Source organism: Puntigrus tetrazona, unplaced genomic scaffold (assembly GCF_018831695.1).
Source record: "Puntigrus tetrazona isolate hp1 unplaced genomic scaffold, ASM1883169v1 S000000001, whole genome shotgun sequence".
Lineage (NCBI taxonomy): Eukaryota > Metazoa > Chordata > Actinopteri > Cypriniformes > Cyprinidae > Puntigrus > Puntigrus tetrazona.
Genome location: NW_025047681.1, coordinates 3,040,749 through 3,062,674, shown reverse-complemented (window position 1 = coordinate 3,062,674; position 21,926 = coordinate 3,040,749). Strand labels below are relative to the sequence as shown.

The 21,926-nt window shown below is 41.1% G+C and overlaps 1 protein-coding gene across 28 annotated transcripts in view; it reads left to right on the top strand.

Annotated features, from left to right (window-relative positions):
- The first annotated feature begins 5,451 nt into the window (after positions 1-5,451).
- Positions 5,452-21,926, top strand: part of LOC122331542 (cilia- and flagella-associated protein 251-like) — a 37,150-nt gene continuing 20,675 nt past the window's right edge. For 2 of the 28 annotated variants that reach the window (XM_043229045.1, XM_043229033.1), the window contains exons 1-10: positions 5,568-5,873; positions 6,001-6,027; positions 12,662-12,721; positions 13,209-13,268; positions 15,380-15,439; positions 15,928-15,987; positions 18,092-18,151; positions 18,637-18,696; positions 20,807-20,866; positions 21,356-21,415. In XM_043229045.1, the coding sequence (XP_043084980.1) occupies positions 5,794-5,873; positions 6,001-6,027; positions 12,662-12,721; positions 13,209-13,268; positions 15,380-15,439; positions 15,928-15,987; positions 18,092-18,151; positions 18,637-18,696; positions 20,807-20,866; positions 21,356-21,415 (587 nt within the window). In that variant the 5' untranslated portion in view covers positions 5,568-5,793. Of the gene's footprint in view, positions 5,874-6,000; positions 6,028-12,661; positions 12,722-13,208; positions 13,269-15,379; positions 15,440-15,927; positions 15,988-18,091; positions 18,152-18,636; positions 18,697-20,806; positions 20,867-21,355; positions 21,416-21,926 lie in introns of all 28 variants that reach the window. The other 26 variants (XM_043229047.1, XM_043229029.1, XM_043229051.1 and 23 more) reach the window with 24 other exon arrangements.

The following is a 21,926-nucleotide window of genomic DNA, read 5'->3' as shown; positions in this document are numbered from 1 at the left end:
CTGACTTTCACTACTGTTGCTTATTCACCCTAAAAAAGCAAGTTTTACAAGAAAAAGCATTTTCATATCAAAACTCATATTAATCTCAATACCAATATGTGACGAATTAGCTAAAACAAGAATCATTTAATAGGGAATTTGAACAGAGTCACTGTTTCATGGCAGATCACGGAGTCAGTCAGAAATTCACTGAATGAGCCGTGTAACATAAACTCTTTGCTGGATATTAAAATACAAAATATAGTGAAAATGCTATTAATTAGCACAGTAACAAGATCGCCAGTTTATGATATTAATTTGTAAGCACCAAACATCTCGTATTACATCTTACGTATGTAACCCTCATTGCCTGAAGAAGAGAATGGAGACGCCACGTCAGCTGACTGACGAATCTGTTTCCTTCTTCTGGGGAACGAGGGATACACACGTAACCAAGGCGTTTCCTGTGTAGTCGGTCACGCCAAATCATGTCGGATGACCAACAAATTGGGATCCCTACCAAAACGCCATAGACACCACCTCTTCCAGTGTCGTATGGGAGCTTCCTAAGGCCCCTCAATCTAATTATCGTAGGCCAGGACTCTACCACAAGAAGCCAGCTACTACCTTTAGTACTACCCATTCAGTAAAACTGGAACACTGGGGAGCGTCCCACATTCTAGTGAACAGGGACGTAAGGAAGTCCAGCTTTCCCATAGGAAGTCTCGGAACGTATACTCATATGGACAGTATTTTAGTGCAAATGGAAAATTAGAGGTGATTGAACCCTCTTAGGTTGGCAGAAGATCTGCTGGGGAAACACAGCGCTCTAAGGCAATACCGTGAAAATACACACATGTAAGGAGCTGAATCAAAAACCTGCAAATGCAATAAGACTAATCTGAGAAGGGATATCCAAAGGAAAAAAAGGACTTCAAAAGGAGAGTAAACAACACACACACCCCTGTTGCTTTTATGACACCCTCCACACCTCTGCTCTTCCTGCTTCCCCTCCTTCTGCCCAAAAGAGTTGGTTTAAAGTTCATTAGGAATAAGGCATTATATGTCATGTGTTTTATGAACCTATTGTTCTTCACTCTCATGTTTGGTCTCATTTGAAAGGTCTCAGTGCGATTGGTAAATTGGTCTCCATTTCACAGTAATCACTTATATTATGGAGAAGATTAAGAACTTGGCAGAACTGTGTTCTGTTGAGAAGGAGGTGTGTCCTCCTTTTGGGTCTCTGAAAGTGTTCCAGCTAGGTGTGACCCTGGAGCACGGGAACCTAAACACCAAGGTTTTTACAATTACATTTGGGATTTCTTTGTCTGGTCTGAGTATATAAGGAAAGTGACAAAGCACAAGGCGCGATTCTGTAACTGGCTTAGCATGCTATTACTTAGGGAACGCATAAAAAAATACTCTTTTTGAGTCTATTGAGGAGATGGCTGCATTAAGGTAAGCGATCTATGGAGTAGCCTCTGACTAAGACCTGGACTAGCCCAGATGTGTCGTGAGTCTCTTCTGGCCAAACAAGGTCTCTAAGCGATCCAGACTCCTAACGAACGATAAGTCAAAACTAGGAAATATTATAGTTAATTAATGATCCAAATTTAATCACAACTAGAGGGATCAGCAGTTACATTTAAATAAATATAACTAAAATCACGAAAGATTGGAGTCAGATAAAATTATGTATAAGGTCAGTGCTATAATTTTTGAAGAGATGCAAAGGAAAGACCGAACACGCATTGACCTTCGACCAGGGCCTCTGGATTCCATTCTGCAGGAAAAGGGGGACCCCTACAAAGTTCAAAAGTCATTACTACTATACTCTTGGGGAATGTTAGCACTTGTTAATTTAGTCACTTTATTGAATAAATACCGGGGGTTGTGTTTTTTTTTTTTTAAAAGAGATAAAAATACTCCGATCTAGTAGTTTTTAATGCTTTTTCTTTGTGTGACACGATACTCTCCCGTCAGGCAATACGAAATACTTCTATTTTTGTTTTTCTCAACCTGCGCTCCATTTTCCAGGCTGCTCTCTTTAGGGTGCGTGTGTTCTCATTATACCATTATATAGAGATTGTTTTCTTTGATCTTTCTTAAGTGTAAAGCAGAAACTGTATCTAAAGTGCTAGAAAAAAAGAGAGTGCATAGTTTCTGTTATATCATTAAGTTTTTGCGTCATATTGGACGTGCTAAGGTCTTTTGTGGTGGAGGTGATGGTTCTTTGGACATTATTAGATATAGAGTATGCTTTCGACAATGAGTAGGTCCAGACACGTGTTGTCTAACCCCAACAGAGTTCAGAATGTCTAAGAAAGCTAATCCTAATGCGTCTTTTTCATTATCAGTGTCAGGTACACAGGCAGGAGATCAATGGGCCGGCAGCAAACAATCGGAGAAATGGTAAAACTGAGCAAGGTCAAACAAGGGAAGACAATGATAGAGGAATAAACCAGCGGGGGCAAGGATAAGACTTCGCAAAGAGCAAGAGCTGGTTGCAACTTATATAGCAGTCTAATGAGGTACACCTGGGCAGGTAATCAGGGCTGAAGAGAGGCATGATGGGAAATGTAGTTCTGAGGACTAATACTCTGGGGAAGGTTCCCTCCGGTGGCCGTCGGAGAGAGCCACAGAGGCGCGGTTCATGACACAGATTAGTTTTATTTCATGGCAGGTTTTTGGTTTCGCTCCTTACATCAGCACACCATCTGGTGGTGGGATTCGCTACAGGTCTGCTAGTCACCATTGCCATTGTGGGTGGAGGATTCCTCACCTCGTCATCCAGCCTCTGAGTCCCGAGTCTCCACCTCGGCCGTAGACCCATCAGCTCCCCCATGAATCCTAACTACCTCCTCTCCACAATGGTCAATCAGTCCACCAGCTCCGTCAGGCTCCATCGTCCCTCTGGCTCCACCTTGTTCTGTCGTGGACCCTCCGTCACCTCGGGATTCCACTCCTCTAACTTTGCCTCCATCATTATTCCATCCTTCCAGCTCTGTCAGGCTTCTCCATCCATCAGTCTCCTCCTCGCTCTTCTGTTGCTCAGGCACCACTGCGTCCTTCAGGATCCCTAAATCCTCCACTTCCTCGCCATTGCCCTGGCTCTTTGGCTCTTCATCTCTGTAAAGGGCTCCGCCACCACCTGCTCTGCCACCATTAGTCGGCCACATGGAGTCAACGGCCATTCCTCCTCCATGGCTCCTCCCTCTGTTGGCTCCATCTTGAGTCAACGTCATGGCTGTTCTCTGGATCCTATGGATTTCCTCCTGCTCCTTATTTCTCCTATCACTTCTCTGGCTCCTCCCTTCATCTGTTCCTCCCTGGACTCTGTGTTGGTTGTTGACTCTGCTTGCTGACCCCCTCCTGGGGGTTTGTCCTCCACCAGAACCTCCTCCCAAGTTCCCGTTCGCTTCTTCCTTTGTTGTTTCATTTTTAGGTGCAAGGAGACACCTTTCCGGGAGGGGGCGATATGTCACATGCTTGGACTGTTTGTTGTTGTTTTTTCATGTTCTATGTGCTCTGTGTGCCCTACTGCCCTAGGTGTGTTAAGTCATTTCCTTTGTCCTTTATAAGTTCCTGTTTGTTTCGTGTCAGGTTGTCCGATCTCGTCTATGTATATGTGTGGTTCCAGTCTGCCTACCTGCCTGCATGTCTGTATTATTATTTACTCTTTTGTGGAATACTAAAGACTGTTAAGAATAATATTCTCATTGGGTACTTAATAACCACACTGTGACAAAGAGGTAGGTTTTGGGAACAACTGCATTAAAAATAACTGGTTAAAACTTAATTTCTTTGGGAGGAATGTGGTATATTGCATAATATAATTGCTGTTTTTATAAAGAAAATAAATTTCTTTCCTCCAACAATAGTAAAATGACACAAAATGATAAAAAGATTCTTTAGATACTGAATACAGAGATGCTGTAGAGGAATAAACTGATTTTCTTTAGAAACTGACAGCATACCAGAGATACTGTGAGAGGAATGAAACTTATTTTCTTTAGAAACTGACAGCATACCAGAGATGCTGTGAGAGAAATGAAACTTATTTTCTATAGAAACTGACAGCATACCAGAGATGCTGTGAGAGGAATGAAACTTATTTTCTTTAGAAACTGACAGCATACCAGAGATGCTGTGAGAGGAATGAAACTTATTTTCTTTAGAAACTGACAGCATACCAGAGATGCTGTGAGAGGAATGAAACTTATTTTCTTTAGAAACTGACAGCATACCGGAGATGGTGTGAGAGTATGAAGATAGGTCAATTATTTGGGACCTACAGAAGTTTAAACATGCCCTGACATTTGTGCTTTTTTCAGTTGTTTATAGTCATATTAATGACTAAAGTCTAATAACTCTTCATGGATTGTACACATTTTTTTTTTTGTGTGATTCTTCACCATGTCACAATATACTGTATATACATTGCTGAAAAGAGGCCATAAAACACATAGAACCTTTGTGAAAACTGGCAGCACTGGATTGAGAGTCATGTGGATAATTACACTGAAGAATTTATCAAATTTATTAAGAAAGTAGGGCACACACAGAGCACATTGGCATAGAAAAACAACAATAAACAGTCCTTGTACGTGACTTATCCACAACTTCCTATAAAGGTGTGTCCTCACACTTAAAATGAAACAACTTGGGGACGGGAACTTGGGAGGAGATTCTGGTGAAGGATGGACCTCCAGCAGGGGGTCGGCAAACAAAGTCAACAACAAAAAAGTCTAATTTCCATTGCTATGCGGATGATACTAACTATATATCTCAACAAGACCAGATGAAATTTCTAAATGCTCTAAGATAATAATAGAGTATGTTCAAAATTGTAAAGATTGGATGACCAATAATTTTCCCCTATTAAAAAGACAAAGATATTACTTATTGGACCAAAAAATAGTACACAGAATCTCTTGGATTACAATTTGCAATTAAACGGATGTTCGTCTGCAGTCAAAAATGTGAGAACAGTCCTTATCTTTTCCATGAATCATGGGTACAGAGAAGACGAAGAAGATCCTTAGAGCACAAACCACAACCACAGAGGCAGCTGACAGAGATACTGGAGACAAATGGGACATGGAGAGAAACACAAGAGGAGCGAGGTAGAGAGTCCACTTTATGCATACAAGCCCAGATACTGACTTATATGTGTTGTGTGCTTACATAGCGCTCATGGCGATTGGCAGTGGTCAGAGCCTGGCTGATCCATTACAATATCTGATTAAACACAGCTTGTATTGAACAAATAGTTTTTGCACTAATTACGTCTCTATTTGTTTCTGATTCTGCCACAGTTTTATGAATTTTACATGCTTCAGGCTGGATCCAACCGTTAAATGGTCATAGATGACCAAAAACCTGAGAAGAGAGGATGTCAACCCTCAGACAACATACAGAATCACCAAATTTTGCCAATTTAAATATATATAGTTAAATATATTAAGTTTCTAAACTGTGAAGCTGCTTTGCAATGAATCGTATCATAAAAAGCACTATATAAATAAAACTGAATAGAACTGAATAATAAATGAGGCCCCAGATGTGATAAGCAGACTTATGACACATTTTAACAAAGCGTAATGATTCCGTTGATTTGTAACACATACAGTATTAATTTCCACTTACATATATATGTATTTACTAAACAAATCAGTGGCCAAATCTAAAATCATTTTGGTGAACAAACTGAGAAAGAAAAAAAATCACAAAATGTAATCCAAATTCCCACCACTAGTACAGTTATTTATAAAGGCAGGGACTACTTTCATTTTTGTTTACCCACCCATAAAAATGGGCAGCTCCTCTAAAACTATAAAGAAGATAACTATAAACAAAGCTCATTATAACAGTAACAACCTTAAGCTGCATTGGTATGATTTGCTTTGATTCATTGGATAATTAATTTAGTTTAGTCTAAAAGAAAATCCTGTCTGTCCCTTTGTTAGTAAAAAGTGAATTGTGATCAAGCTAAACATTTAATTTTTTATCAAACTGAAGTAAGATCTATAAGGATATCAAAATGAGGTAAGAATATTTAAATATCTGTATGTTTTCACAAGTTTTTTCAGTGTAACATATTTATTGATAAAAATATTTATATAAAAAAATAATAATAAAAAGTGTACATAAACTTCCTGTATGTGTGTGTTTGTATATATGTATAACGTATTCCTTCCAAAATGGTGAAAGGTTGCATTAAACATTCTACTTTAAGTACTTGTGTTAGTAAGTGTTTTTGTGTCAAAACAAGTTTTACCTGTTCTATAAAGCACGGTAATAATCACCTTGTTTGGCTGCTGCGCTACAGCTAAAACGTAGAATATCATGAAAATATTTTTTGTTTTTGGAACTTATTTTAAAAAGTGAAACATATTCCAACATATTTATATTTTCTAGATTCTTTACATGTAAAGTAAAACATTTTATTATTTTTTGTTATTGCTGTTGTTGTTGTTAAGTTTGAGCTTACAGATACATATCAAAAATATAGAATCTCAGAATATATATATGTGTGTGTGTGTGTGTGTGTTTACTTTGAACACCAGCTAAGGAATCCACCCTAACTGCTTCAACCCTAGTGCGAGGGTTCTTAAAGGAAAACACCACCATTTTTGCATATTTCAGTATGTTCCTCCCTTAATTTAGACAAGTTAATACATATCAGTAAATGGAAGTGTTTTGTGGCTTCTAAAATGAGGAATAAAAGGTATAAGCTAAACACTAACATAGTGGCTCAGTGTGCTACAGTGATTAAGTGTGTGATTAAGATGTGACAATATCAGATGTGATATGTATCAACTCCTCATAGAGGGAAGAACATAGTAGTGACAAAAACGGTGGTGTTTTCCTTTAAACATGAACTGGAGGATCTCTAGCCCCACATTGTTTTATGTCTTCTTTGTCAGACACACTCAATTTCACTTTTGAAGTCTTAGTTACAAGCTGATGAGTTGAATCAAGTGAGTTTTATAAGGGAGACACAAAGTGTAGGGCCAGGTGTCCTCCAGGATAGGTTTGAGAACCCACTGCCCTATTGTAATTGTTAGAATGGCCAAGGATCAGCTTTCCAGGTAAAACTGTAAGGCATAAAAACTTGATAATAGTACTCTCATCTACAATGTCGCCAAAGCTCTTCCCATTATGCCTCATGGGGCCACAGCAGCCATCAAAAGTATGACATCCTTGTGTAAAAAATAGCAATAAATAAAATACTTCTGTGAAGTCCTAGGTTTTTCAACCAGAACCAAACTAGTTCTCTATTAAAAGCTGTTCTTGATGTTGTGCTCAATAGCGGTATGGCGAACAATCTTTCTTTGACTGGTTGTAAAGCAAGCCAAGCCAAGAGTTGGCTTAAATATCCTTGGTAGGTTATCATTTGATAAAGGGCACCTGACATAGAAATTCTTCTGACGTAGAAATGGCCAGTGCACTTTAAGAGGCTTTGCTTTTATAGTCCCACCCCTTTTCCTGTTCTTGTTAGAATTATCCCCTGACCCCCATATCTGACAATGTGAAAAAAAAAAAAAAAATCTCTATATATAAATATATATAAACCATGTAAATGATTACCCTTCATGGATGCATTTGTATGTCTCTTTCTTGTTTCTGATAGTGATATTGTCATTGTTTGTATGCCTCTTAAATGGTCAATGTGCTCTTGTTTTGGACAAATTTAGAATATTCTCATTGTAGAAATTTACTTATTATCAAAAGCTAAAATACAGGTGTTTGTAAGTGTATCCTTGTGAAACTCAGAACCTTGCATCAGTCTGTGTCTCTCGCTCTGGGAACATGATTGCTATGGTGTTGCAGTGATGGCTATGGTGTTGCAGTGAGATTAAACTAGGGAAATCTCTAATCTTTAATAGGTTTAGCAAGAGGTGTCTCCTTGCAACAAGTGTGTGATGCGGCAGGCTGGTGCACTCCCCACACATCTGTCAGATTCTATAGTTTGGATATCCATGCTTCTCCGGGCTCTCATGTCCTTGAATCAACATGGCAGAGTCATGTCTGAGATCTCTTAAATGCTTAAATGCACACAAACTACACAACTCCAGTACCGTGAAATTGGTATTCTAATTCCCATTAGTGCTTTTGAGCACTGCATTGAGAGTTGCTTTTGATAGGGAAATCCTTGGGTTACTTGACTGTAATTCTGTTCTCTAAAAAAAAAAGGGGAAACAGATGCTGCACTTCAATGCCGCACTGTCAATGTGCCTGGACGTCTCTTCAAACAAAAGTGTAACCTAAGGGTGTCTATTTATAACCTTCAAAGCACGTAATCCAAGCCTTTCAGCTCCGCTTTGTTTCTGGATGGACATGCCTAAGGAAGATTCTCCCTGGAATTCTGGCAGGGTTAGCAGACCGATCTCCTGAGTGCACTGAGGAGAGACAGGCACTGTGTAATGAAGTAAATGCCACTCTTCCTCAGAGGGATCTGTCATCTGCAATTTTAGAGCTAAGTTTCACACACGCTGAAGAACTGCGGGACTCTGCTCCCAGAAACATGGCTTAGCATCAACATTCTGTACTGTGCCATTCAGCTCGTCCAGATATCATGCTATAGTGGAAGGGGAAATAACACTCTGGACTTACACTTTCAAGACCCTCCCCCAACTTGGCATCTCAGACCACATCATTGCTAATCCATGCATACAGACTGCTCATAAAAGTTGTCAAACCGCTTCAAAAACAAATCCAGGTGTGGCCAGAAGGTTCTTTAGAGACAATTCAAGACTGTTTTAACACTGCATAATCATTTGATAGATAGCATTTGAAATGTGTGCTAGATATATGACGTTTGGTGTTGAATGAAAGCTTATGACATTTGCTATGTGCTTAAACCTTTGCTTTAATTAATTCTTGTTGGTTGCGATCTTAGAAATAGCAAAATAGACGTTGGACTTCATTAAACAATTCCTTCCCCAACTGTTTGTATGTGTGTGTGTGTGTGCATTCTAAGCTTAGTGCTTTTAGTAGAAGTATTGTGCAATAAACTTTCTTTTTCATTATTAAGAGTTGCTGTCTTGTGTGTTGAGTATTGTAAAGTCAAACTCTGCACAGATCTGTGCAACCCAGCTCAGAATTAAGACAAACAGACAAAAATCTGATAATCAGCTAAGTAAATACCAATTTGTTGTTATTTTGCTGCTCACTAAATAAACAGAATTGGTAAGATACCTTTAATTGTGCTAAACGCTGGACGGATTAGTCAATCAATCAATCATTTTTTTTTATATAGCGCTTTTAACAACACAGGTTGCATCAAAGCACTGTACAGTGTAAGGTAGAAGAGTATAATGACAGGGATGTATAATGGTGAGAGTGACCAATTTGTTATTACATGCAGAGATGGTCTCTGTAATCAATTCAACGATAATCACTAGAAGTTAAGTGTCCCCAACAAACCATACAGAATGGAGAAAAAAAACCTTGTCAGTTCAGTTCAGTCCTCTGACCGGACACCCAGCACTTAACTTCCAGTTCAATTTTAAACGCAGCTGTGTCAGATGTAAATGACCTAGTGTGTGTGTGTGTGCATCAGGATCTGGTGATCTGTCCACGGGCGCATCTAGGTGTTATGGTCTCTGATGAACATAATCTCTGGGTGCTGATCCACCATCTAGTCTGGATACAAACTGTGAAAAAAGATAGAGAAAGAGACAGGACTAATATTAGCGTAGATGCCATTCTTTTTACAATGTCACAAGTACATCGTATTTTAGGAGTAGTGTTCCCGGTTCTAGCAAATCAGAGTAATGTAGCCTAAAAATCATTTAACGGATTTGAATAATAAAAAGTATGTTGGTGTATTATGTGTAGACTAAGTTAAAAAGATGTGTCTTTAATCTAGATTTAAACTGGCAGAGTGTGTCTGCTTCCCGAACAGAGTTAGGGAGATTATTCCTAGGTTTAGGTGCTAGATAGGAAAATGATCTGCCGCCCGCAGTAGATTTTGATATTCTAGGTAATATCAAATGGCCAGAGTTTTGAGAATGCAGTGAACGGGCAGGACTATAATGTGATAAGAGCTCGCTCAAGTATTGAGGAGCTAAACCATTCAGGGCTTTATAGGTAATTAATAAGATTTTAAAATCTATCCGATGTTTGATAGGGAGCCAGTGCAGTGTTGACAGAACCGGGCTAATATGATCATATTTCCTAGTTCTATTAAGAACTCTAGCTGCTGCGTTTTGGACTAGCTGAAGTTTGTTTATAAAGTGTATTCTATGAATTTCATGAAACATCTCAAATTATTAAGATTTGATTCCCCAAGTGTTAATTAAAGAGATAATTCAAATAATAATGCATATTAGTAATCAGGTTAAAGTCTTACACTTCAGATAATCCAAAACCATTTTTTCAAATTATTTCATGACCACAGAGCCACAAGTCTGTAATTATTAAATATAATCATTTTGGGTTTCTTTGGGAAGGGGATGATGGTGGAGCGTTTGAAGCAAGAAGGGACTTCACACAGCTCCAGTGATCTGTTGAGGATCTATGAAGATGGGGGCCAGCTGTTCAGAACAGGTTTTCAGACAGGTCTGGGCCTGGTGCCTTTGTTATTTACCTGGTACTCGCCATCTTCACTTGTCAGGAGAGCAGGTGTAGAAGAGTCTTGGAGGAGGCATGAATAGTGTGTTTTCAAACCTTATACAAGACTGTGTCCCCATTCCTGAGAGCATCTTCTTTGGCTTGATGGAGCTGACTGACTTTTGCAGTAAACCATAGTTTTTCATTGTTGTAAGTTGAATGGGTCCTGGTAGGAATGCAAATGTTCTCATAGAAACTGATATATGATGTTACCATCTTTGTGAGCTTGTCCAGACCATTTGCAGAAGCTTCAAAAACAGTCCTTAATACAGGTTTAGCTGATTTTAGCTTCTGTCTGTAGGTTGGTATAAGATGAAGCAAACAATGATCAGAAAGCCCCAATGCTATGCATCCTTTATTACTGTGTAACAGTGATCCAGCATATTACTGTTTTTGGTGGAACATGTCACATGCTGTCTCTTTGGCAGTTCATGTGAGAGATTAGTTGCAGGTACTGATTAAAAAAATACTCTGGGTGTTGCTCAGTCTCTGTGATCATATCAGTGAGTTTACAGTTAATGAAGAGTGCCTCTAGACTGGGACAGCACATCTTCTTTAACGCAGTTACATCTGTACACCACCTTTCATTGATGTAAAAACACATCCCATCGCCGCATAATTTCCCCATTGATTCGGTGTCGTAAACCATTCTAAACAGCTGAAAGCCCAGCAGCCTTAAGCCCAGCATCATTCAGCCAGGTTTCTATGAAACACAGAGCAGCAGAGTTCCTGTTTCCTTGTTTATCCGAGTGAGCAGGATAAGTTTGTCCGTTTTATTTGGTAGAGAACGGAGATTAGCCAAATGGATGCTAGGCAACGGCGTTAGAAATCCAAGCTGGCACAAGTCTGTTTTAGATCTGTGTGTGCAGCTTTCGAACTGCGCTTCCAAGCATTCAACTTGCAAATGTTCATTTCCATCTCAGTAAAACATATGAACTCCTCTTTACCCACACCAACAAGGAGATTACAAACTCTGCACCACGGTGCTTCCTTGAAACCTGGCTGAGTAAAACTATTCCGGGCAGTGCTCTTCATCTGTTGGCTACCAGCTGTTCAGAGGGAAAACAAGAGGTGATGGATTTTTTTTCATTAACAATGCTGAAAAAGGTATGTTGTCCTAACTTGGAGACATATTGTAAACTGTAACCCAACTATAAACATTTCTACTCACTGCAAGAGTTTTCCTCTTTCATTCTCTTGAATGTGTACATGGTTTCCCAGGTATCCAGACTCTATTTTATTCTTTGGAGATTTTAACAAATTAAATCTCTCCCATGAACTGCCAAAATACAATCAGCACATTACATGTCCCACCAGAGATAGCAATATATGGATGCATCTGAACACTGTTTGATTCATCATATACAATCCTACAGGCAAAAATGTTAATCAGCCAAACCTGTTATAAGGACTGTCAAATTCAGAAAATATATATTTTTATCAATATTTGAAAAATTGTAGTTGAATATTAAAGAGTGGAAATCCTGAGGTTGGTAGCAAAGGGTTGGTGTTTTTCTGGTGCCTCTTGTGCTTGGCGAGGGTTAAGATGTTTTGCCTTGTGTGGGTATTCCAGATTCTTGTGATCGGTTATTACAGTGAAGGGGTGAGTTGCCCCCTCTAACCAGTGTCGCCATTCCATGGCCAAGAGTTCATGATTTCCTACATTGTAGTTGCATTCTGGTGCCGACAATTTGCGAGAGAAGAAAGCGTGCGGATACATTTCGGCCAGATTTCTATGGTGCTGCAACAAAACAGCTCCTACTCCTGTGCTGGAAGCGTCGGCCCGACAATGAAGGGTTCCTCTGGATTGGGTGTCATAGTATAGGGGCTGAAGTGAAGTGTAGCTTCAGGTTCTCAAGAAGGGTGGATGAAGCACTTAGCCAGTTCCTCCTTAATGTAGGTATTCGTATTCATGGCCTCTGGTGAGACCTCCCGGTGGTGCAGAGGAGATGGCCCGTAACCTCCATCGTAACAAAGATGTTGTACCACATGACTATTGGTTGAACTGTGTTGTTTAAATTTGTTGTATGACACTGTAATCTTTTTTATTTGTTTTTCTTAGTGATGCTGAAACAGCTGAAGTCCTCCAAGGTAACAAGGAAAAGGAACAATGTCAAAAAAGGTAAAAGAAAAAAAAAAGAATATAATTTTATTTAAATGATTAAAATAGCTTATAGAGAAAATTTTTCATGATGAAAAATTTAAAAATTGCACAGCTTCTCCTAATAAATTGTTAATTTCTTTAGTTATATAATTCATCATTTGAACAAGACAACAACAACACACAGATGGAACGTGTGTTTTGTTTTGTTTTATGTCATTTTATATACTTTTCTGTGATTTATCAGCGATAATTACTTTGCAGACAATGGGACCGGTATAAGCCTCCTGGCTTTCAAGTAGTATAGCTTAAGCTGTGTGGAGTATGCTTTTAAGTCATGAAGTCCAACTCTACAAGAACTTTACTTTAGGTGTATTTATGCAGAGACGTTACACCACATGACTATTGGTTGCACTATGCTGTTTACATAGTTTTTTATCTATGAAATTGTACAATTTTTATTCATCAACAAGACATACTAAAAGTTGTTTATATTTGTTTTTCTAAGTGAAGAGGAACAAGCTGTAATGATCACAAAGGAGAAGGAAAATGAAAAACTTCAACAAAGGTATAAGAAGAAAAAAAAAAGTATATAATTTAATTTTAATTACTGAAATATTTTATAGACAAAATTCATTTTAGGGTGGAATACCCTTTTAAGTGATGAATTTTTCAAACACTCTACTTTAAGATTAGTTGTGCAAAGATTGTAATGAAGCACTAGGCTGAGTGGGATCCATATGCAGCTTTATTGGAGTGGTTGTACAGATCGGGTCAAAACGATGGCAAAGAAGCAAGGGAGACAAACCAAAAATCAGAAAAGATGAGCAGAAGGTCAGGGGCAGGCAGAGAACAATCAGAGAGCAGAGGACAGATGTGCGTAATCAGCCCCAGGTAAGAGGCAGTAAGGGAAATGGAGCCCGGTTAATACTCTGGTGAGGCCTCTCTCTGGTGGTGCGGAGGAGATGGCCCGTAACCTCCAGCGTAACAGAGCCCCCGCTGCAAGTCTCAAGTAGAAAGCCTCACCCACTGGCTTGGGGTGTATACAGGGTTGGGTCGGCGATGACGGTTGGCCTGATGCACCTGTCGATGGGTGGCTTGCTGTAGGTGAATGTGAGTGCGGTTCCAGTCCTCCTCGCTTTGTTGAAGCCAGTCTATGACTGAGGGTAAATCGGTTGGCTCTCATGACCAAGGGAAAAAAGGGGGTTGAAATCCTAAGATGCACTTGAATGGAGTCAAGCCCACTGGCACAGGTTTACGCAGGGAATTTTGTGCATATTCAACCCAGAAGAGGTAACGACTCCAGTCATGGGGCTTTTGCTGGCAGTAGGAATGGAGGAAACTAATGACTTCCTGATTGAGGGGTCTGGTTGGCCGTTAGATTGTGGATGGTAACCCAAGGTGAGACTAACATTAACGTTGAGGTGTTGGAAGAATGCGGTCCATACTTGGGATGCGAACCGGGTCCTCTGTCTTCTGTACAATGTCCTCAGGTAGACCATACTAACCAAACGGCAGGCTTTAGAGAAACGGTCCACAATGGTGAAAATGGTCGCGTTGCCTTGAGAGTTGGGCAGATCAGTGATGAAGTCTAGGGCAATGTGTGACCAGGGTCGTCGTGCAATGTGTGACCAGGGTCGTCGGGCAATGTGTGACCAGGGTCGACGGGGTAGAGGCAGTGGCTGAAGGAATCCAGCTGGACGTTGTCGAAGAGACTTGGTGCTCTGACAGGTAGTACAGTTCTGGATGAATTGATGGTATCAGGGAATTCAGTGGGCCACCAGTAGCGATTCCTCACCAACTGGAGTGTCGCAGTGATCCCAGGGTGGTCGGAGCTCAGGGTGTGGTGGAGCTGAGACAACAGTTGCTGACATAGCGGTTCAGGTACAGAGATTACACCCCGGGGTGGTGTTTTGTTGATTGAAGTGGTTGATCTCTGTGATTAGGTGCCATTGGAAGGGTGCTAGAAGCATACAGTCAGAGAGGATGTTCCCAGGTTCGATGGGTGGATCACTTACTTCGGTTTGTCGCGATAAGGATTCGGCCTTGGTGTTCTGTGACCCTGGTCGGTAAGTCACGGTGAATTGAAACGAGTGAAAAAATTGGGCCCACCGCGCTTGGCGAGGGTTAAGATGTTTTGCCTTGTGTGGGTATTCCAGATTCTTGTGATCGGTTATTACAGTGATGGGGTGAGTTGCCCCCTCTAACCAGTGTCGCCATTCCATGGCCAAGAGTTCATGATTTCCTACATTGTAGTTGCATTCTGGTGCCGACAATTTGCGAGAGAAGAAAGCGTGCGGATACATTTCGGCCAGATTTCTATGGTGCTGCGACAAAACAGCTCCTACTCCTGTGCTGGAAGCGTCGGCTTCGACAATAAAGGGTTCCTCTGGATTGGGTGTCGTAGTATAGGGGCTGAAGTGAAGTGTAGCTTCAGGTTCTCAAGAAGGGTGGATGAAGCACTTAGCCAGTTCCTCCTTAATGTAGGTATTCATGGCCTCTGGTGAGACCTCCCTCTGGTGGTGCGGAGGAGATGGCCCGGTAACCTCCATCGTAACAAAGATGTTGCACCACATGACTATTGGTTGAACTGTGTTGTTTAAATTTGTTGTATGACACTGTAATCTTTTTATGAATCATTAAGACATCCTAAAAGTTGTTTTTGTTTGTTTTTCTTAGTAATGCTGAAACAGCTGAAGTCCTCCAAGGTAACAAGAAAAAGGAACAATGTCAAGAAAGGTAAAAGAAAAAAAAAAGAATATAACTTTATTTAAATGATTAAAATAGCTTATAGAGAATTTTTTTCATGATGAAAAATGTAAAAATTGCACAGCTTCTCCTAATAAATTGTTAATTTCTTTAGTTATATAATTTATCATTTGAACAAGACAACAACAACACACAGATGGAACGTGTGTTTTGTTTTGTTTTATGTCATTTTATATACTTTTCTGTTATTTATCAGCGATAATTACTTTGCAGACAATGGGACCGGTATAAGCCTCCTGGCTTTCAAGTAGGATAGCTTAAGCTGTGTGGAGTATGCTTTTAAGTCATGAAGTCCAACTCTACAAGAACTTTACTTTAGGTGTATTTATGCAGAGACGTTACACCACATGACTATTGGTTGCACTATGCTGTTTACATAGTTTTTTTATCTATGAAATTGTACAATTTTTATTCATCAACAAGACATACTAAAAGTTGTTTATATTTGTTTTTCTAAGTGAAGAGGAACAAGCTGTAATGATCACAAAGGAGAAGGAAAATGAAAAACTTCAACAAAGGTATAAGAAGAAAAAAGTATATAATTTAATTTTAATTACTGAAATATTTTATAGACAAAATTCATTTTAGGGTGGAATACCCTTTTAAGTGATGAATTTTTCAAACACTCTACTTTAAGATTAGTTGTGCAAAGATTGTAATGAAGCACTAGGCTGAGTGGGATCCATATGCAGCTTTATTGGAGTGGTTGTACAGATCGGGTCAAAACGATGGCAAAGAAGCAAGGGAGACAAACCAAAAATCAGAAAAGATGAGCAGAAGGTCAGGGGCAGGCAGAGAACAATCAGAGAGCAGAGGACAGATGTGCGTAATCAGCCCCAGGTAAGAGGCAGTAAGGGAAATGGAGCCCGGTTAATACTCTGGTGAGGCCTCTCTCTGGTGGTGCGGAGGAGATGGCCCGGTAACCTCCAGCGTAACAGAGCCCCCCGCTGCAAGTCTCAAGTAGAAAGCCTCACCCACTGGCTTGGGGTGTATACAGGGTTGGGTCGGCGATGACGGTTGGCCTGATGCACCTGTCGATGGGTGGCTTGCTGTAGGTGAATGTGAGCGCGGTTCCAGTCCTCCTCGCTTTGTTGAAGCCAGTCTATGACTGAGGGTAAATCGGTTGGCTCTCATGACCAAGGGAAAAAAGGGGGTTGAAATCCTAAGATGCACTTGAATGGAGTCAAGCCCACTGGCACAGGTTTACGCAGGGAATTTTGTGCATATTCAACCCAGAAGAGGTAACGACTCAGTCATGGGGCTTTTGCTGGCAGTAGGAATGGAGGAAACTAATGACTTCCTGATTGAGGGGTTCGGTTTGGCCGTTAGATTGTGGATGGTAACCCAAGGTGAGACTAACATTAACGTTGAGGTGTTGGAAGAATGCGGTCCATACTTGGGATGCGAACCGGGTCCTCTGTCTTCTGTACAATGTCCTCAGGTAGACCATACTAACCAAACGGCAGGCTTTAGAGAAACGGTCCACAATGGTGAAAATGGTCGCGTTGCCTTGAGAGTTGGGCAGATCAGTGATGAAGTCTAGGGCAATGTGTGACCAGGGTCGTCGTGCAATGTGTGACCAGGGTCGTCCGGGCAATGTGTGACCAGGGTCGACGGGGTAGAGGCAGTGGCTGAAGGAATCCAGCTGGACGTTGTCGAAGAGACTTGGTGCTCTGACAGGTAGTACAGTTCTGGATGAATTGATGGTATCAGGGAATTCAGTGGGCCACCAGTAGCGATTCCTCACCAACTGGAGTGTCGCAGTGATCCCAGGGTGGTCGGAGCTCAGGGTGTGGTGGAGCTGAGACAACAGACGCTGACGTAGCGGTTCAGGTACAGAGATTACACCCCGGGGTGGTGTTTTGTTGATTGAAGTGGTTGATCTCTGTGATTAGGTGCCATTGGAAGGGTGCTAGAAGCATACAGTCAGAGAGGATGTTCCCAGGTTCGATGGGTGGATCACTTACTTCGGTTTGTCGCGATAAGGATTCGGCCTTGGTGTTCTGTGACCCTGGTCGGTAAGTCACGGTGAATTGAAACGAGTGAAAAAATTGGGCCCACCGCGCTTGGCGAGGGTTAAGATGTTTTGCCTTGTGTGGGTATTCCAGATTCTTGTGATCGGTTATTACAGTGATGGGGTGAGTTGCCCCCTCTAACCAGTGTCGCCATTCCATGGCCAAGAGTTCATGATTTCCTACATTGTAGTTGCATTCTGGTGCCGACAATTTGCGAGAGAAGAAAGCGTGCGGATACATTTCGGCCAGATTTCTATGGTGCTGCGACAAAACAGCTCCTACTCCTGTGCTGGAAGCGTCGGCCGACAATAAAGGGTTCCTCTGGATTGGGTGTCGTAGTATAGGGGCTGAAGTGAAGTGTAGCTTCAGGTTCTCAAGAAGGTGGATGAAGCACTTAGCCAGTTCCTCCTTAATGTAGGTATTCATGGCCTCTGGTGAGACCTCCTCTGGTGGTGCGGAGGAGATGGCCCGCAACCTCCATCGTAACAAAGATGTTGCACCACATGACTATTGGTTGAACTGTGTTGTTTAAATTTGTTGTATGACACTGTAATCTTTTATGAATCATTAAGACATCCTAAAAGTTGTTTTTGTTTGTTTTTCTTAGTAATGCTGAAACAGCTGAAGTCCTCCAAGGTAACAAGAAAAAGGAACAATGTCAAGAAAGGTAAAAGAAAAAAAATATATATAACTTTATTTAAATGATTAAAATAGCTTATAGAAAAACTTTTCATGATGAAAAATGTAAAATTGCACAGCTTCTCCTAATAAATTGTTAATTTCTTTAGTTATATAATTCATCATTTGAACAAGACAACAACAACACACAGATGGAACGTGTGTTTTGTTTTGTTTTATGTCATTTTATATACTTTTCTGTGACTTATCAGCGATAATTACTTTGCAGACAATGGGACCGGTATAAGCCTCCTGGCTTTCAAGTAGTATAGCTTAAGCTGTGTGGAGTATGCTTTTAAGTCATGAAGTCCAACTCTACAAGAACTTTACTTTAGGTGTATTTATGCAGAGACGTTACACCACATGACTATTGGTTGCACTATGCTGTTTACATAGTTTTTTTATCTATGAAATTGTACAATTTTTATTCATCAACAAGACATACTAAAAGTTGTTTATATTTGTTTTTCTAAGTGAAGAGGAACAAGCTGTAATGATCACAAAGGAGAAGGAAAATGAAAAACTTCAACAAAGGTATAAGAAGAAAAAAGTATATAATTTAATTTTAATTACTGAAATATTTTATAGACAAAATTCATTTTAGGGTGGAATACCCTTTTAAGTGATGAATTTTTCAAACACTCTACTTTAAGATTAGTTGTGCAAAGATTGTAATGAAGCACTAGGCTGAGTGGGATCCATATGCAGCTTTATTGGAGTGGTTGTACAGATCGGGTCAAAACGATGGCAAAGAAGCAAGGAGACAAACCAAAAATCAGAAAAGATGAGCAGAAGGTCAGGGGCAGGCAGAGAACAATCAGAGAGCAGAGGACAGATGTGCGTAATCAGCCCCAGGTAAGAGGCAGTAAGGGAAATGGAGCCCGGTTAATACTCTGGTGAGGCCTCTCTCTGGTGGTGCGGAGGAGATGGCCCGGTAACCTCCAGCGTAACAGAGCCCCCCGCTGCAAGTCTCAAGTAGAAAGCCTCACCCACTGGCTTGGGGTGTATACAGGGTTGGGTCGGCGATGACGGTTGGCCTGATGCACCTGTCGATGGGTGGCTTGCTGTAGGTGAATGTGAGTGCGGTTCCAGTCCTCCTCGCTTTGTTGAAGCCAGTCTATGACTGAGGGTAAATCGGTTGGCTCTCATGACCAAGGGAACAAAGGGGGTTGAAATCCTAAGATGCACTTGAATGGAGTCAAGCCCACTGGCACAGGTTTACGCAGGGAATTTTGTGCATATTCAACCCAGAAGAGGTAACGACTCCAGTCATGGGGCTTTTGCTGGCAGTAGGAATGGAGGAAACTAATGACTTCCTGATTGAGGGGTTCGTTTGGCCGTTAGATTGTGGATGGTAACCCAAGGTGAGACTAACATTAACGTTGAGGTGTTTGAAAGAATGCGGTCCATACTTGGGATGTGAACCGGGTCCTCTGTCTTCTGTACAATGTCCTCAGGTAGACCATAGTAACCAAACGGCAGGCTTTAGAGAAACGGTCCACAATGGTGAAAATGGTCGCGCGTTGCCTTGAGAGTTGGGCAGATCAGTGATGAAGTCTAGGGCAATGTGTGACCAGGGTCGTCGTGGCAATGTGTGACCAGGGTCGTCGGGCAATGTGTGACCAGGGTCGACGGGGTAGAGGCAGTGGCTGAAGGAATCCAGCTGGACGTTGTCGAAGAGACTTGGTGCTCTGACAGGTAGTACAGTTCTGGATGAATTGATGGTATCAGGGAATTCAGTGGGCCACCAGTAGCGATTCCTCACCAACTGGAGTGTCACAGTGATCCCAGGGTGGTCGGAGCTCAGGGTGGGGTGGAGCTGAGACAACAGACGCTGACGTAGCGGTTCAGGTACAGAGATTACACCCCGGGGTGGTGTTTTGTTGATTGAAGTGGTTGATCTCTGTGATTAGGTGCCATTGGAAGGGTGCTAGAAGCATACAGTCAGAGAGGATGTTCCCAGGTTCGATGGGTGGATCACTTACTTCGGTTTGTCGCGATAAGGATTCGGCCTTGGTGTTCTGTGACCCTGGTCGGTAAGTCACGGTGAATTGAAACGAGTGAAAAATTGGGCCCACCGCGCTTGGCGAGGGTTAAGATGTTTTGCCTTGTGTGGGTATTCCAGATTCTTGTGATCGGTTATTACAGTGATGGGGTGAGTTGCCCCCTCTAACCAGTGTCGCCATTCCATGGCCAAGAGTTCATGATTTCCTACATTGTAGTTGCATTCTGGTGCCGACAATTTGCGAGAGAAGAAAGCGTGCGGATACATTTCGGCCAGATTTCTATGGTGCTGCGACAAAACAGCTCCTACTCCTGTGCTGGAAGCGTCGGCCCGACAATGAAGGGTTCCTCTGGATTGGGTGTCGTAGTATAGGGGCTGAAGTGAAGTGTAGCTTCAGGTTCTCAAGAAGGGTGGATGAAGCACTTAGCCAGTTCCTCCTTAATGTAGGTATTCATGGCCTCTGGTGAGACCTCCCTCTGGTGGTGCGGAGGAGATGGCCCGGTAACCTCCATCGTAACAAAGATGTTGCACCACATGACTATTGGTTGAACTGTGTTGTTTAAATTTGTTGTGTGACACTGTAATCTTTTTATGAATCATTAAGACATCCTAAAAGTTGTTTTTGTTTGTTTTTCTTAGTAATGCTGAAACAGCTGAAGTCCTCCAAGGTAACAAGAAAAAGGAACAATGTCAAGAAAGGTAAAAGAAAAAAAAAAGAATATAACTTTATTTAAATGATTAAAATAGCTTATAGAGAAAATTTTTTCATGATGAAAAATGTAAAAATTGCACAGCTTCTCCTAATAAATTGTTAATTTCTTTAGTTATATAATTTATCATTTGAACAAGACAACAACAACACACAGATGGAACGTGTGTTTTGTTTTGTTTTATGTCATTTTATATACTTTTCTGTGACTTATCAGCGATAATTACTTTGCAGACAATGGGACCGGTATAAGCCTCCTGGCTTTCAAGTAGTGTAGCTTAAGCTGTGTGGAGTATGCTTTTAAGTCATGAAGTCCAACTCTACAAGAACTTTACTTTAGATGTATTTATGCAGAGACGTTACACCACATGACTATTGGTTGCACTATGCTGTTTACATAGTTTTTTTATCTATGAAATTGTACAATTTTTATTCATCAACAAGACATACTAAAAGTTGTTTATATTTGTTTTTCTAAGTGAAGAGGAACAAGCTGTAATGATCACAAAGGAGAAGGAAAATGAAAAACTTCAACAAAGGTATAAGAAGAAAAAAGTATATAATTTAATTTTAATTACTGAAATATTTTATAGACAAAATTCATTTTAGGGTGGAATACCCTTTTAAGTGATGAATTTTTCAAACACTCTACTTTAAGATTATTTGTGCAAAGATTGTAATGAAGCACTAGGCTGAGTGGGATCCATATGCAGCTTTATTGGAGTGGTTGTACAGATCGGGTCAAAACGATGGCAAAGAAGCAAGGGAGACAATCCAAAAATCAGAAAAGATGAGCAGAAGGTCAGGGGCAGGCAGAGAACAATCAGAGAGCAGAGGACAGATGTGCGTAATCAGCCCCAGGTAAGAGGCAGTAAGGGAAATGGAGCCCGGTTAATACTCTGGTGAGGCCTCTCTCTGGTGGTGCGGAGGAGATGGCCCGGTAACCTCCAGCGTAACAGAGCCCCCCGCTGCAAGTCTCAAGTAGAAAGCCTCACCCACTGGCTTGGGGTGTATACAGGGTTGGGTCGGCGATGACGGTTGGCCTGATGC